General features: G+C 32.9%; 2 protein-coding genes across 2 annotated transcripts; both read left to right on the top strand.

Annotated features, from left to right (window-relative positions):
- Positions 1-5773: 5773 nt before the first annotated feature.
- On the top strand, positions 5774-6625 carry LOC108860569 (glutathione S-transferase U28). Its single transcript, XM_018634434.2, has 2 exons — positions 5774-6097; positions 6186-6625. Exons 1-2 carry the CDS (start codon positions 5774-5776, stop codon positions 6534-6536), a joined length of 675 nt encoding a protein of 224 aa, XP_018489936.1. The 3' UTR covers positions 6537-6625.
- A 4743-nt stretch (positions 6626-11368) lies between these two features.
- LOC108856984 (polyadenylate-binding protein-interacting protein 8) lies at positions 11369-13798 on the top strand. Its single transcript, XM_018630900.2, has 10 exons — positions 11369-11967; positions 12200-12313; positions 12395-12439; positions 12528-12600; positions 12694-12806; positions 12901-12960; positions 13048-13095; positions 13176-13244; positions 13335-13396; positions 13484-13798. Exons 1-10 carry the CDS (start codon positions 11671-11673, stop codon positions 13542-13544), a joined length of 942 nt encoding a protein of 313 aa, XP_018486402.1. The 5' UTR covers positions 11369-11670; the 3' UTR covers positions 13545-13798.
- Positions 13799-14115: the final 317 nt, after the last annotated feature.

Here is a 14115-nt window from a genome sequence, read left to right as displayed (position 1 = left end):
GAGATGGGTATGTCCATTTTTCAGAACCTTTTCTAAACTCAAATCAGCCAATCTATTAGATGGAAATCCACAAATAATAGAAAATCAACAAGAAAAATGAATTCAACAAAAAAAACGGTGATAAAATACAAATTATCTAAAAACAAAAAGCAAAGTTTAGAAAAATACACCCCTTGAAATTTATATAAATAAGGAGACTCCTCAAGTTTATAAATCATCTACAATCATATCAACAACTTTCTACAAATTAAAATTCGAGAACATCTCTCATACGTCTTTCGACGACTAAACTCTTTTGTAATGAACTATAACTTGGCTTTGATCCATATTCAAAGGATATATATGCAGTCTTTAGCATGATTCAGATATAATATATAATAATTTCTTTTATCTTTTATGTTTATTTGCCAAGTCCAATTTCAATTTAAAAAATTTCACCTACACTTTCAACCGAAATTATGTTCTTATCAAATACACTGTAACATGCTGGCTTTGCGGATATCCCAATAAAACTTTCATATTTAACGCTCAGATTTTAAGTGTTTACTCCAACCTCCAAACCATTCGAAACATATATAATTTATCTCATGGAATGATAGTTGCATACAAGTAAGAAAAGCTGAAATAAGAGAATTACCTGAGTGTGTTCAAAAAAAAAAAGAGAATTACCTGAGCAAATGCTTTAGCATTCATCAAATACTTGCATATGAAAAATAATTACAAGTTCGAATCATAATTCTAATGATGATGATTTGTATATCTGGAGTCTGACATAGAAAAGAAGAAAATGAAATAGAGCCAAACTCAACTTGCTGGTCACCACTATCAGTCTTAGATTTGTTGGTATAGTCAGCAAGTCATCTTTGGCTCAATATCATATTCTATTTTCCCATGCAAGATTCTCTGATAGATTTAGAGACCTCATCACCATCGTTTTCCCTCTCTATCTCTTATCCTTCTCTTGTAATATTGTCATGGTGAAGCTTTTACTTGTGACAAATGTATTTATACGGTAATAAAAAAACATGGTGTGAATTTATTTAATATTTGATATATCTGTTTAGAACAGTCTTATCATGCATGGATTTTGATAAGTTTTTTGGGGTTCCACTTAAAACTAATTGGCAATTAGTGGAGTAATCCAAGTCCCTTATATATTACTAATGTCTCTTTCATATTTCCGATGTGGTATCGTCTCTCCAATACCCTCCTTCGAGATAATGATGCTTATAACCATTAATCTCGCAGAATCCATCATACCCTTCCGAGATAATGCTCTTTTCTAGCTATCCTGAAGAACTGAGCCTTCTCTGGGCTATCAGCTAATGGGTTGATCAAGTCACTGTCCGGGCCGGATTAATGGGTCAGGGTATTGGGCCGGCTCTGATACCTTGATAAGTTTCTTGGGTTCCACTTAAAACCAATTGACAATTAGTAGAGTAGCTCAAATCCCTTATATATTACTAATGTCCATTTTATATTTCCGACGTGGGATCTTCTCTCCAATAGATTTAGTGCATGGAAACAGAAATTTTTTTTTACCACTTCGGTATATATTGAGGACTATAATTACTTTAAAAGATTAGTTGACTTTATGTAATCAAATTATTCCTTTTTATGTGAATTATTAATGTTTGTACCTCACTAGTCAAACTACTCCAAAGGCATCTTACAAAATCAACGTGTTGTATCTATCTGAGTAGTATACATTTCGACTCATTGTCTTGGCATTAATCGACGAAAGAAGTCATCGATCCACCAACAAAAAAAATTCTTTATCTTCATATTTATGTTTTTATGAAGAGCTGCCATTAATGCCAACTGAGATAAAAAAATATATAATTAGATTATTTGTATGTGAATGTAATTTGACAAAAATATATAGGAATGAAATGATCTTCGAAGGATAACATATTGAGTTTACAATATTAAGGAATTAGAGCACCCTTATCCATTAGTCTCTGCAAATAAGTAGTTAAACAAAAAAGTAATAATATTCCAAGTAATCAAAATTGTACAATTAAAATTAATGTTAAAGCACTCACAAATGCCCGCATGTCAAAAGAGTATGAGAACCTTTCAAGAAAAAAAAGTATGAGAACCTTTCTTTAAAAATGACTTTGCAAATTTACTACTTTTCTCTTTTTTTTTCTTTAATTATTAAGGAACTGTGAATGGTTCATCTTTAAAACATGATCTTAAACGGCAAGTTCTCGTCAGAGTTTCTAGCTAATAATATGATAAAAATTAAAGTAAGAGAGATACAGTTAAAAACTTCAAAATTATTTTCCCTCCAATATATTTGAGAGACTATCAAAGACCAAATATCATTTTATGATTGACAATTAACTTTTAGGATCTGAATGGTGACGGTGGTTTTGGTAAAAAAGTGGTACAAAATTAAAGTGCGGTATGATACAACTGCGGTTCAAACTTTATTAGAGTGTGATTCGGTACAACTGCAGTTTGATGTAAAAGCGGTGCGAAATATTGTTTTATTGGTGACAAACTTTGAGGTGGTATTGATAAATAAACCAGAATAGAACAACCAATAAAACAAAGATTCTTATGAAATGTTCTAGCGTTTCTAGCTAAGTGATATGCAGTTCTCTTTTACTCTCGTGGAATATAGAAAATTACTGAAGTTTTGAAATCTTCTCTACAATTATTGTATCTCCTTCAGCTCTATTGAGAAATTCGGCCAGGCCCGTAGTTCCCTTACAATCGCAATCGAATCTTTGTAAACTTTCCCAAAATGTTGACAGTCCGAAAAAGCAACATTCTTTCCATAGCCCATTTTGGTGCTTCCAACTCCGATCCGTATGCAAAATAGATTCTCTATGAATAACATTATGCATACCTATAAGCTTTGGTCGTCTGTTGCTATTCATCCATAATCATCCACCACCACTGTAAAAGAATGTAGGGGTCAAAGAGCCATCTATCATATAAATGTTCTCCATGCATAAGACTTGAGATGTTAGAACTGGTGTTTGGTTCACATTAGTAGTCGGTTCATTGGCAGTGAACCATGCTTGGCATTCTCCCTCTGCATATCATGTCAGTTCAAGCGGGTCATGTCAATCCATCTGCATATTGTATCTGTTCAAGCGGATCTCTGTCAATCTCTCTGAATAGTTTACCCTTCCTTGTTTTCGAGAGATACCAAATTATCTATGGGTAAGAGTCTCTGTCAACTCCCAGACCTTTAGTACTATTCTTCCGCTAAAAAAGATAATCTATTTTAGTGAATATACTGGACACGAGAAAAATATTCAGATGAGATGGTGTCGCTGCTAAAGCCCACGCTTGAATAGCTGGTGGAAATTCGAAGATAACATGAGATACTGACTCATCAGGCTCCCTACATCTAGGACAGATGTTATCACATCGCATACGACGAGTCAAATTCCTTGCAACAATGAGATTAATTGCCATATAATTTCTTTGAGGAGCATTTAACTTCTAAGCAAAGGCTTGGAACTTCATAATTCTTGGTTCTGTGTAAACCGCGTTTTCATCATCTTTAAGTAGATGTCCAGCCACCCAATATCATGACTGAACAGTGTACAACCCCTTTTTGGTAAAGTTCTAGCAATAAGTATTTCGGTGTAAAGATCGACTTATGGCCAAGATTTTAATCAACAGTATATCTTTGGTACTACAAAATTTCTAAGCATTGCAGCATCTCATTCTTTTAAATCCTTCTTAATAAAATCACTGACTGTTATTAAAAATGAGCTGCCGGTACTTTTGACCTAGATAGTTTTGTTGGCGTTGTCGGAATTCGTGAATCCTCCCATACTTTTATATCATACCACGAGTAAATCTTTTATAGAATTCCCAACAATAGCAAAGGTCTTGCTGCAGCTAAGCTTGTCCATACTGAGACAACTTTTTCATACTAAAATTTAACTTGAGATTTTGTCAATCTAAAATGAACTTGTTAATAAACTTTCATATTCAAACAACTAATATAGCACATGTTTTGTTCTACACATCTCTTTCCCTCAAGCTAGGATCTATTGACATTGAGCTTCAACAACGAAGTCACCAACCACATTTATCAAGAGTAGAATCAACTATAGAATGAGACAAAAGTTATGTCAACATAACCAAATATCTCTCAAGAAATTCTTTCTTTCTTTTCTCATGTTTTTCCTTCCTTAGTTCCCCCAAATCTTTTTTTTCCAATTTAGAATTATTAAATAAACTCGTCTTTCTGTTTAAGCATCTTTTATGTAATACACAAGTAATTTGACCAATAAAATTTGGACATGTCTCTAGATTTCCCAGGAAAAAAAAGCAAAACATTAACTCCTAAATTTTCTCATATCATGTTCAAGTTTTTGAGTATCACACTCAATCGGTTATGAGAATTTGGTTAAAGTGATCAAGAATGATTAACAAATCAACACTTTGCATTTTTCCATTACCTGATGCTGAGAGTGTTGTTGCTTTAGACCAACTTAGTAAGATAGCCCTAAGATATGAAAGATTAAACGATGTACAGAAGCTGAAAAGAGTGACTTTTCCCAAGAATATGAGTGGAAGAAACAGCTTAGAACAGAACAGTGGGATCAGTCCTAATCATAGGATAGTGAAGCATTATATCTGTTGCGAATGTAAAATTCTAATTAGTATGATCAAAAATTCATGCGGGCAGACCTTTAGGCCTAATATAAATCGGCCTTGGAAGATTATGACGGACTTAAAAATCGCAACAATTGGTATCAGAAATAGATTTAAAAAATCTGCAAGAAAACTAAAATACTTTCAACTTTGCAACAATGCAACCTTCAGGGGGTATGTGTAGAGTGTAACAAAGTTTCGTTGGAGATTGGAAAAGGGTTTGTGTAGTACTTGATTTGAGAGATGTCCAACTCTGATTATTATAGCTTATTTTGAGAAATAATCCAAAACTGAATCCATACGAGTTTTACCTTCAGATTTAAAATGGACAAGATTATAATAATTAGTTTTGAAATAATGGACATGAGCTTGAAAAAATTCAACAACATCAGTTAAGAAAAAATTACCTATATAAAATCTTCAAATCTCTAAGAAAAATTACTTACACATAAACTCAAAATCTTTAATAAAAAAATTTAATCAAAATTGTTATAATCCTCAAAATCTCAGGACCCTGCAGAACAGTATTACATCACTAGACAGAATGGAACAGAGAGACCTTTCACTGGCTATGTATGAGTTGTAACCTTATATGCACAATCTTTCTGCATACATTGATTTTCTTCTTTACCGTAAATCAAGGCGTATGGAACACAAAGACCAAGAGTAAAGAAATGTGTAGGTTGCGACACACCTTTGTTTGAATAAGCTGTGAAAAATTAAGGAAGCTCATTTTCATAAACAGCTTCAGACAGTAGTCTTTGTCATGAATGATCATATTAACATTTCAAAGTGGTAATTTTTGTGTACCTTATTAAAGCTACATTATCTCTGTTTTGTGCTTTTTTTGTGGTACTGCTCTGAAACTTGAGGCGATGTAGAGAACAAAAGACTGACAGTTTCTGTTACAAACGATTTTCTTATATATTATATAACATTTCATCGTACGAGTGTCCTTATATTGAAAGCATTGCAAGTCAACTGTAGTTTTTGAGTTGATTCCACGATCGTCTGGGCAGCACATTCTTAGATTTATCTAATGCAATCTGTTTCCCACGTCTTCACCATGCTCTGGATTACATGAGTGTGTGTATATATATATGCTCTGCGGCATGGTCATTGTAGAACCAAACCAACAACAATGGGGAAAGAAAACGGGAAAGTTGTGGTTTTAGATTTCTGGGCAAGTCCTTACGCCATGAGGACGAAGATTGCCTTGAGAGAGAAAGGAGTTGAGTTCGAGACTCAACAAGAAGACTTGTGGAACAAGAGTGAGCTGCTGCTGAAATCAAACCCTGTTCACAAGAAAGTCCCTGTCCTTATCCACGGCGACAAACCCATCTCTGAATCTCTCATTCAAGTTCAGTACATCGATGAAACGTGGACTGATGCTGCTTCTTTCTTGCCCTCTGATCCTCAAGCCAGAGCCACTGCAAGGTTCTGGGCTGATTTCGCCGAGAAAACGGTAGTTAACTGCAACTTGTTTCAGTTTCATTTCCTCTGTTTTATGCTGCTTGCTTGTGTTTTTCATTATGGTTCAATCCATTATGCAGATATCGTTTGAAGGAGGAAGAAAGATTTGGGGAAACAACAAAGGAGAAGAACAAGAGAAAGGCAAGAAGGAGTTTCTTGACAGCTTGAAGGTTCTTGAAGCTGAGCTTGGAGACAAGTCTTACTTTGGAGGAGAGACATTTGGTTATGTTGACATAGCTCTTGTCCCATTCTACAGTTGGTTCTATGCCCTCGAGAAATGTGGTGATTTTTCTGTGGAAGCTGAGTGTCCTAAGATCGTGGCTTGGGGGAAGAGATGTGTTGAACGCGACAGTGTTGCTGCTTCGTTGCCTGAATCTGAGAAAGTTTATCAGCAAGTGCTTAAGCTCAGACAGATTTTTGGTGTTGAATAAATGCAAAAACTGCGTTTTGAACATCTTTGAATCCTGTGTTTTTATGTTTCCGTGTTGGAAGTGTTTACTGTTGTTCTTTTGAGAAATAATTGGCTGTCTTTTTTTCTGGTGTATGATTCTTCTGTTTAAAAAAGGTGGATCAAAATGTTTTTATCTTTATCAATTCTCTTCTAATTTGCACTTTTGTCTAATTTTATACCAGGATGAAATGTTGATTACGAATTATCTTGAAAATTAATATACCTAATATAAAATAAATTGTGTATTTTGACCATCTATAGTAGTTTACTATATTTTCCTAAAATAAAGTAATTTATAATAAAATTGGATGTTGCTCCAATGCACTTTTTAGCAACAATAAACATGTTACTCTATATAGAGTAAATCTATTTCAAAGTAAAAAATAAACATGTTACTCCGATGTACCCTATTTTAGAGTAAAAAATAAAGTGATGAACAGAAAATAAACATGTTACATTATATAAAATAAATCTATTTTTATTCTATTATAGAATAGAAAATATAATACTATTGAATAGAGTAGGTGTAGAAATGCATTAAGACTAAATAAAATGGGATTAGAGATGAACTAAGACTAGTAGTGGTTCATCTTCGTATACAAAGTACTAACAAACAAATCTAATTAGTTTTGAAAAGGATAATAACTATCTTTGAGATCCACAAACACTTCTCAGATAACACAAAACAAGTACAACTCTACACTAATATCACTTTCCTAACATCATTCCGAAAATATATTCGTTTATGAAATAAGATCTTATAAACTTTTTAATCTTTCCACTGGTGTTTTATAGATACCTTCTAAGAAATACTTCATTTACCCAAACAAACAATATTCTCTCATGTGACCCTAGTATACTCATTACTCTAAACAATGGGCAACTCTCATTCACAATTCCAACATCTATAGTCACCGTTTAAGCATGATTATCATTTTCAATTTCTACAACCTAAATATTAGATGCTAACCATGCATGCATGCATAAAACACCAAGATTTAACTCTCTAAAATAAAGCTGATATTAACAAAATATTAATGAACACAACATTGCGTAAAAAGTGAACATTTGGCTTATCATGACTAAACAAAAATAATTTAGAGGAAAAAGATGAGAAGAAAGCCACACAATAACATAAATCACTCGGAAAACAACGAGGAGGAGATAAAAAGGTTAAGGTACATATTTTCCACCCATAATGGCTCACGGACGCTATAGAAAAAGAAGATAAGTGATCGGCGTTAAATAAGCTAAGCAATCAACTTAATAAAGGCAAATCGCTTGATCAAAATATAAACAGAAGTCTTTGGTTTAAGATTTGACTTATGTATTCAAATTACAATTATAATATTGATACAATTAATTATTTGCTAATCTTAAGGTATAAGATTTTTGATTTAAGTTAATTTACTTCTACGACAGTAGCTGATTCAATACCCATAAAGTTGGCAGGCTCGCAGCAGGAAACTGATTCCAAAAGATGGTGGCTCGGTTTTGGATGTAGTGGTTCCTCCTCGATGACTTGGCGGCAGAACGATAAGGTGACGATAGCGGTGGCTCCACAATAACATATAACAACGATGGCATGTAATTCTAGTCTAGAGACGCTTCGTTGTTTTCTAGCTTTCTATAATTGTATCTTTAATATATGGTGGCTCCTCATCTGGTAGGAAGAGACAGGATCCCAACGCTTCCTAGATTTTAAGCAAGTGGACTAGGCCAGTGCCAGTGGCTATTAACCAAACTGATCCAAACGAAAAGTTTGGTTATCGGTGTTCGGTTAGGAGGTTTCGTTCTATTCGATAATTTGATAATCGATTAGTTCGGTTTTAAAAAAAAAGAACAAATAAACTATGTACATATTAACTAAATTAACAAACTAACCTAATTAACAAAAACTCAAATAGAAATAACCGAACTAACATAAATAAACTAACCAAAATTTACCAAATTTTCAAATAATTTAAACCAAATTTAACCGAATTTAAAACTTTGGTTAAATTGAGTAGAAATTTTGAAACTGAACTATTCGAAAATAAAACCAAACCGAATCAAAAGTTTTTCGGTACAATTCGACGAGATTTTGACTAAATCAAATTAGCCAAGTTTTGAACTAACTGATCTGAAAAACCTGATCTAATCAAATCCACATGCCTAAAGTGGACGCATCCCTTTCTTAGTGAAGGAAATTGTAGGTATTACCCTTTCGTAAATGGATATTTATATAATATTTATTTATCAGGTTTAATCATTTGGCTAATTTTCTTTGCACCTAGAAATGTTCTTACCATCTACATCGAGAACACACACCTTGAAGAACTTAAAGAGAGTTATTTTGTTTGAACAAAGAAAAAGAGAGTTATTTTATGCATCATGCGTGTTTGACATAAACAAAAAGAAAAGAAAACAATGATATAAGCAGATAAAAGATGTATATAAAGGAATTGCAAAATAGTAACAGTATACTAAAATGCAAACCGATCCTATGAACGAATAGCAAAATCTGTGTCAAGTCAACTTGCCAAATATTATTGATTGTTTGTTTATTCGTAAAACTATTTAAAGGGTAATAACAAATCCCATTTTAATTACTTTTGTTACGTATACTAGTGTCTTTCAATGTATTGTAATGATATATCGAATAATATTCAAGAAAAGAAAAAGTAAACGTCACTTTTGAAATTTGCCCAAGTTTTTTTGGGGTACTTTTTTCGTTTGCTAGCATCTTTCAGGAAAAGCTCAGCTTGTCATTACATCACATCTTTAGCCAATTTCTTAACCAATAAAACTTTTTTTTTGCTGAAAGAGAAAGAACCTTTTTACGTATTTAAATACATCAAGTAGTGATTATCTACCCATATGTCCATACAAAAATGACAACCTTGTTTTAAAAGAAACGGAGTTAAAAAAATATCAAAAGAAGTAACAATTAGAATAAAAACCTTTAACCTAAAAAGTAGAAGAAAAACCAAAGATAAAAGTGCAATTAAAGTCTGAGTAATTTTGTTGTCTGGCCAAGAATACCATCAAAAGTAAAAGGCAGAAAAGAAATATCACAACAAATCCAAAATTTGTGGAGCAAAATCAACAGACATATCATGCAATTTTGGAGAAATTAAATGTTCATAAACAGTATTTTTTTTTTGTTGAATGAGGACCGAGTATAATAAGGAATAGTATCCCAACAAATACCAAAATTTGTGGAGGATATGTATGATATATAGGGGTCATATATATTTTTGCTTAATAAAATAATACAAATGAAATTTTAAACATCAAGCTCTGAAAATCATTATAAAGCCAGAACGTAAATTATATCCCTAAAACTAAAAAAAAATTTACAAATTTAAACAAATTAATACATTTTCTTTCAGTCTTAAAGAAAATATTGAAAAGTGAAAATTGAAAAATGGTGAAAATAAACATATAAAAGCATAATAAAACATAAAATATATAAAAAGAAAAAATGGTGCTAAGCTAAGAGCATTTCCAAATAAAAATACTGTTTTATAATAGAAGTTTCGCTTCAAGCTTAATTTATTTTGGAGTGACAAATTAAGTAATGAATAAAAATAATTTTGTTATTCTATTTCTGAAATAATCTCAATTTCAGTCTATTATAAAATACTGTTTCTAATAAAAAATTATTTGGAAGTAGAAAATGGCTTGAATTTTAATATATACTCTTTAATAATTCATAAAAGTAAATATGTTTTAAAAAATTAAACAATTCATGTAGTATGTTTATTACAAAAATATTAATTCTATAGTTGTAAACATGATACGATTTAGTTCCTAAAATGCTCATTAGTCATTATACACCGATCACCAAAATTAATTTTCTCAATCTTGGTTTTTTTTATCAACTAAAAAAAAAAAATCAAAATCGAGAAAATTAATTTTGGTGAATCCCATTGGATTGAAAACATGGGAAACCTAAAATTTGGATACTTGTGGAGTAATAATAAATTAGTGGGATTTATCTGTAATTTATCTAAAGTCCTACCCAACGAATAAAATAAACAAATCTATCTTTCCTGTTATTTTAATTTCTTTGACGTAATTATATAAAAAAAAGAATAAAATTAATAAAAAATGTTCTCCGGAAAAGAAGAGAGAGCACTCTTGTGAGAGAGAGAGAGCTAGCGTCCATTTGAGTAGGGGTGGGCATTTCGGTTTAGTTTCGGGTTCGGTTTGGATTCGGTTTGGTTTGGGTAATTTGGGATTTATAAAACTCAAACCAATTAAAACCAAAGTAGCTTTGGTTTGGGTTCGGTTTGGGTTTAATTCGGTTCGGTTCAGTTTGGTTTGGTTTAGATTTAGTTCGGTTTACATTATTATAGTCTAGTTTGGTTCGGTGTAGTTCGGGTTGGTTATAAAATATGAAGGCATCAGTTTTATACTTTTATTAAAAAATAATCAACTTATAAATGATAGAGTGAGAATATAAAAACTTATGCTACATGATTTTATATATAATAGTATTATTTGAATCATATTTATATATTTTTTTAAAGAAATGGAAGTTATGAAAAAATGAAAAATGAAACATTAACTAAAATTTACAATATATTAATATATATATATATATATATATATATATCATATATATTTTTACTATATATATATTGGATTATCGGTTTGGTTCGATTTGGTTTGGTTTAAATCCAAATCAAACCAAACCGTTCGGGTTGAATAAAACATAAACCAATTGGGTTACATAAAGACTACGGTTTGGTTTGGTTCGGTTTAACTTCGGTTTGGTTGGTTCGATTCGGTTCGGTTTGGGTTTTTTGCCCACCCCTACATTTGAGCAAAGAAAAAGGGCAAAACTAAAACCAAAACCCATCATTCCTTCTTCTGCTTCTCCATCCTCTCTCTCTCTCTCATGGTACACTAGATTCCAAATATATACGATCAAGCATTCTCCCCTGCTTAGCTTACAATTCCGAAATGGATCTTCATTAACACTATTACCTGAAAATCTCAAGAGAGAATAAAAAAAAGTTGGAAGCTTTTGATTTCATCCATCCATCTTCTGTTTTTTTTTTCTGGTGAATTGTTTGTTTGTTGTGGTGGGGTTTTCTAAAATTACTTTGAAAATTTCTGATCTAATGGCTGATGTTGATTCTGTTCACGACCTTGTCACTGACGGAATTGAGAAGAGCCTGGTGACAACGGATTCTAAACCGGAATCGGAATCGGACCTCAAACCCAAATCCGAAACTAAACCGGAACCGGACGTCGATCAAATGAAGAAGCTTGCGCTGAATCCTGAAGCTAAAGAGTTCTTTCCTTCTTACAAGAAGAAGAACAATCAGTCTCTGTCTTCTGAAGATTTTGCGACCGCTAAGAAGCTGTCTGGTGAAGATCTTAAAGCCGACAACAAAAAGGATGGCAATTTCCGGAGGGTAATTTAAAAAAAAAAAAAAAAAACTCTGTTAATGAATTTAATTGGGTTGGTGTTTCTAAAGTGAAGTTAGTTTGGGTTCTTACGCTAGAAAGTCTCCAGCTTGGAGTTTCATTTGACTGTTTTCAATATAGAAACTTTTGTTTGAGGTTTGGTCTTGTTTTGCAACTCTTGAATGAACTTTTACTTAGCATTATTACCCTTATAAATTTTTTGGTCTTGTGGGATAACAGAGCAGAAACAATTATAACCAAGGGAGGAAAGTGAGGATAACTGGAAGAGCTTCCAAGGCTCAAAGAGAGGATAATATTAGAAGAACTGTATATGTCTCTGACATTGATCAGAGTGTAAGTTACTTAATTCTATCTCTCTTCAGGATTTCTATCTTTTGCATTATTGTAATTTCTATTATTCTTCTTTCCAATTAGGTGACTGAGGAAGTCTTAGCTGGTTTGTTCAGCAGCTATGGACAAGTAATAAGCTGATATCCATCCACAAGTTTTTTTTTATTTGTTTTCTTTGTATGTGGTTTAAGTAACAACTGCATTCTTTTTTCTAAAGGTTGTTGATTGTCGTATCTGTGGAGATCCACATTCAGTGCTTCGCTTTGCCTTTGTTGAGTTCTCTGATGACCGTAAGTTAAAAGCTGACAGATTCTTAAATCTCAACTTCAGGTTTTGATTTTAGCCATTAGTAACAAGTTTTTTTTATTGGGTTTTCAAAACAGATGGTGCAAGGGCTGCTTTAAGTGTAGGTGGAACAATGATCGGTTATTACCCAGTTAGGGTCTTGCCTTCAAAGACTGCTATTCTTCCTGTGAATCCCACATTTCTCCCCAGGGTAATATAAGAAAGAAAGAAAAAAATTCTATTTTGTCAAATTAGATTTTATATTTTTGAGTTCTGAAAACAGAAACTTTTGTGTTGGTATTCAGTCAGAAGATGAAAGGGAGATGTGTAGCAGAACCATCTACTGCACTAATGTTGACAAGAATGTAAACACTTGTTCTCGTGTTAACGTCTATCTTTCATTTTGTATTAGATGTTCTTGGTTTTAAGGTAATTGTTTTTAAACTTTGCAGGCCACTGAAGATGATGTTAGAACCTTCTTTGAGTCTGCCTGCGGTGAGGTTAGAGTCTAGAATCCGGAAACACTCTACTATGTTCTTTTTCTCTGAGTTACAATAACACATGTTTTTTTTTTATACAGGTAACTCGCATAAGGCTTCTTGGTGACCAGTTGCATTCTACTCGTATAGCTTTTGTTGAATTTGCCATGGTAAGCTCCCTCAGATGTTTTTTACAAGTAAAGCCAACAAACTTCAAAGGCTTATACTGAATAAGTGTTTGCTTTGGGGATGAAATATAGGCAGAGAGTGCAGTTGGGGCGCTCAACTGCAGTGGAGTAGTCTTAGGATCGCAGCCGATAAGGTAACACACAAGTTTTTACTGTAGACAAGTGAATGTATGTAAGAAACGTTTTATTGACTCTCAAAAATTTGACATGTTCTTCTTCAGGGTAAGCCCTTCAAAGACACCAGTGAGACCAAGATTCAGTCGATCACCATCCTCAAACTAGGAGAGAAACAGAACCAACCCCAAAGAGGCTTTGTTGGTGTTGGAGAGTGATGAAAAACATTTCGTTTTTTTCCTTGAGTAATTTTTCTTTTCAGTTATCTTTTTTAATTGTTCTCTAATCTCTAGAGCAGAGTTATATCTCCAGTTCTGTAGTATCTGGAAACAAATGCAACAATGAACATGCTTTCTGAGTTCTTGTTCTGAGACTCATTTCAGTTTATAACATTTTTCTCAAATGGAATTTTTTTTTTTTTTTTGGTTTATTCTTAACGGAAAAAAGGTTCATGATCTCGTTGGTCGAGCATGCATTTCAGGGTGTTTTTGAAAATCCAAATAGGTCATGAGAAACGGCGTCGTCTATTAAAACCTCATGTTAGCACTGTAACTTAAAACCCTCTCAAGGTTTAAGCCATCATGAAGAAATCACTACCATCATCATCAGATGAGAGGAGGTATAGGAAGAAGATTGTCAAACCCTAACAATGGCTTTAGCATCCACGCATTATTTATGGTTTGTGTGATCGCTTAACCTTCTCGCTTTTGACAGGAGGCAATTGATGAGGTGATGACGC

The sequence above is a fragment of the Raphanus sativus genome, chromosome 5 (assembly GCF_000801105.2).
Source record: "Raphanus sativus cultivar WK10039 chromosome 5, ASM80110v3, whole genome shotgun sequence".
Lineage (NCBI taxonomy): Eukaryota > Viridiplantae > Streptophyta > Magnoliopsida > Brassicales > Brassicaceae > Raphanus > Raphanus sativus.
This window is presented reverse-complemented; position numbering and strand designations above follow the sequence as displayed.

Coding starts and splice junctions, on each gene's coding strand:
- LOC108860569 (XM_018634434.2), top strand. CDS start 5,774: ATGGGGAAAGAAAACGGGAAAGTTGTGGTTTTAGATTTCTGGGCAAGT. Junction 6,098..6,185: donor CTGATTTCGCCGAGAAAACG/GTAGTTAACTGC, acceptor TCCATTATGCAG/ATATCGTTTGAAGGAGGAAG.
- LOC108856984 (XM_018630900.2), top strand. CDS start 11,671: ATGGCTGATGTTGATTCTGTTCACGACCTTGTCACTGACGGAATTGAG. Junction 11,968..12,199: donor AGGATGGCAATTTCCGGAGG/GTAATTTAAAAA, acceptor GTGGGATAACAG/AGCAGAAACAATTATAACCA. Junction 13,397..13,483: donor TTAGGATCGCAGCCGATAAG/GTAACACACAAG, acceptor GTTCTTCTTCAG/GGTAAGCCCTTCAAAGACAC.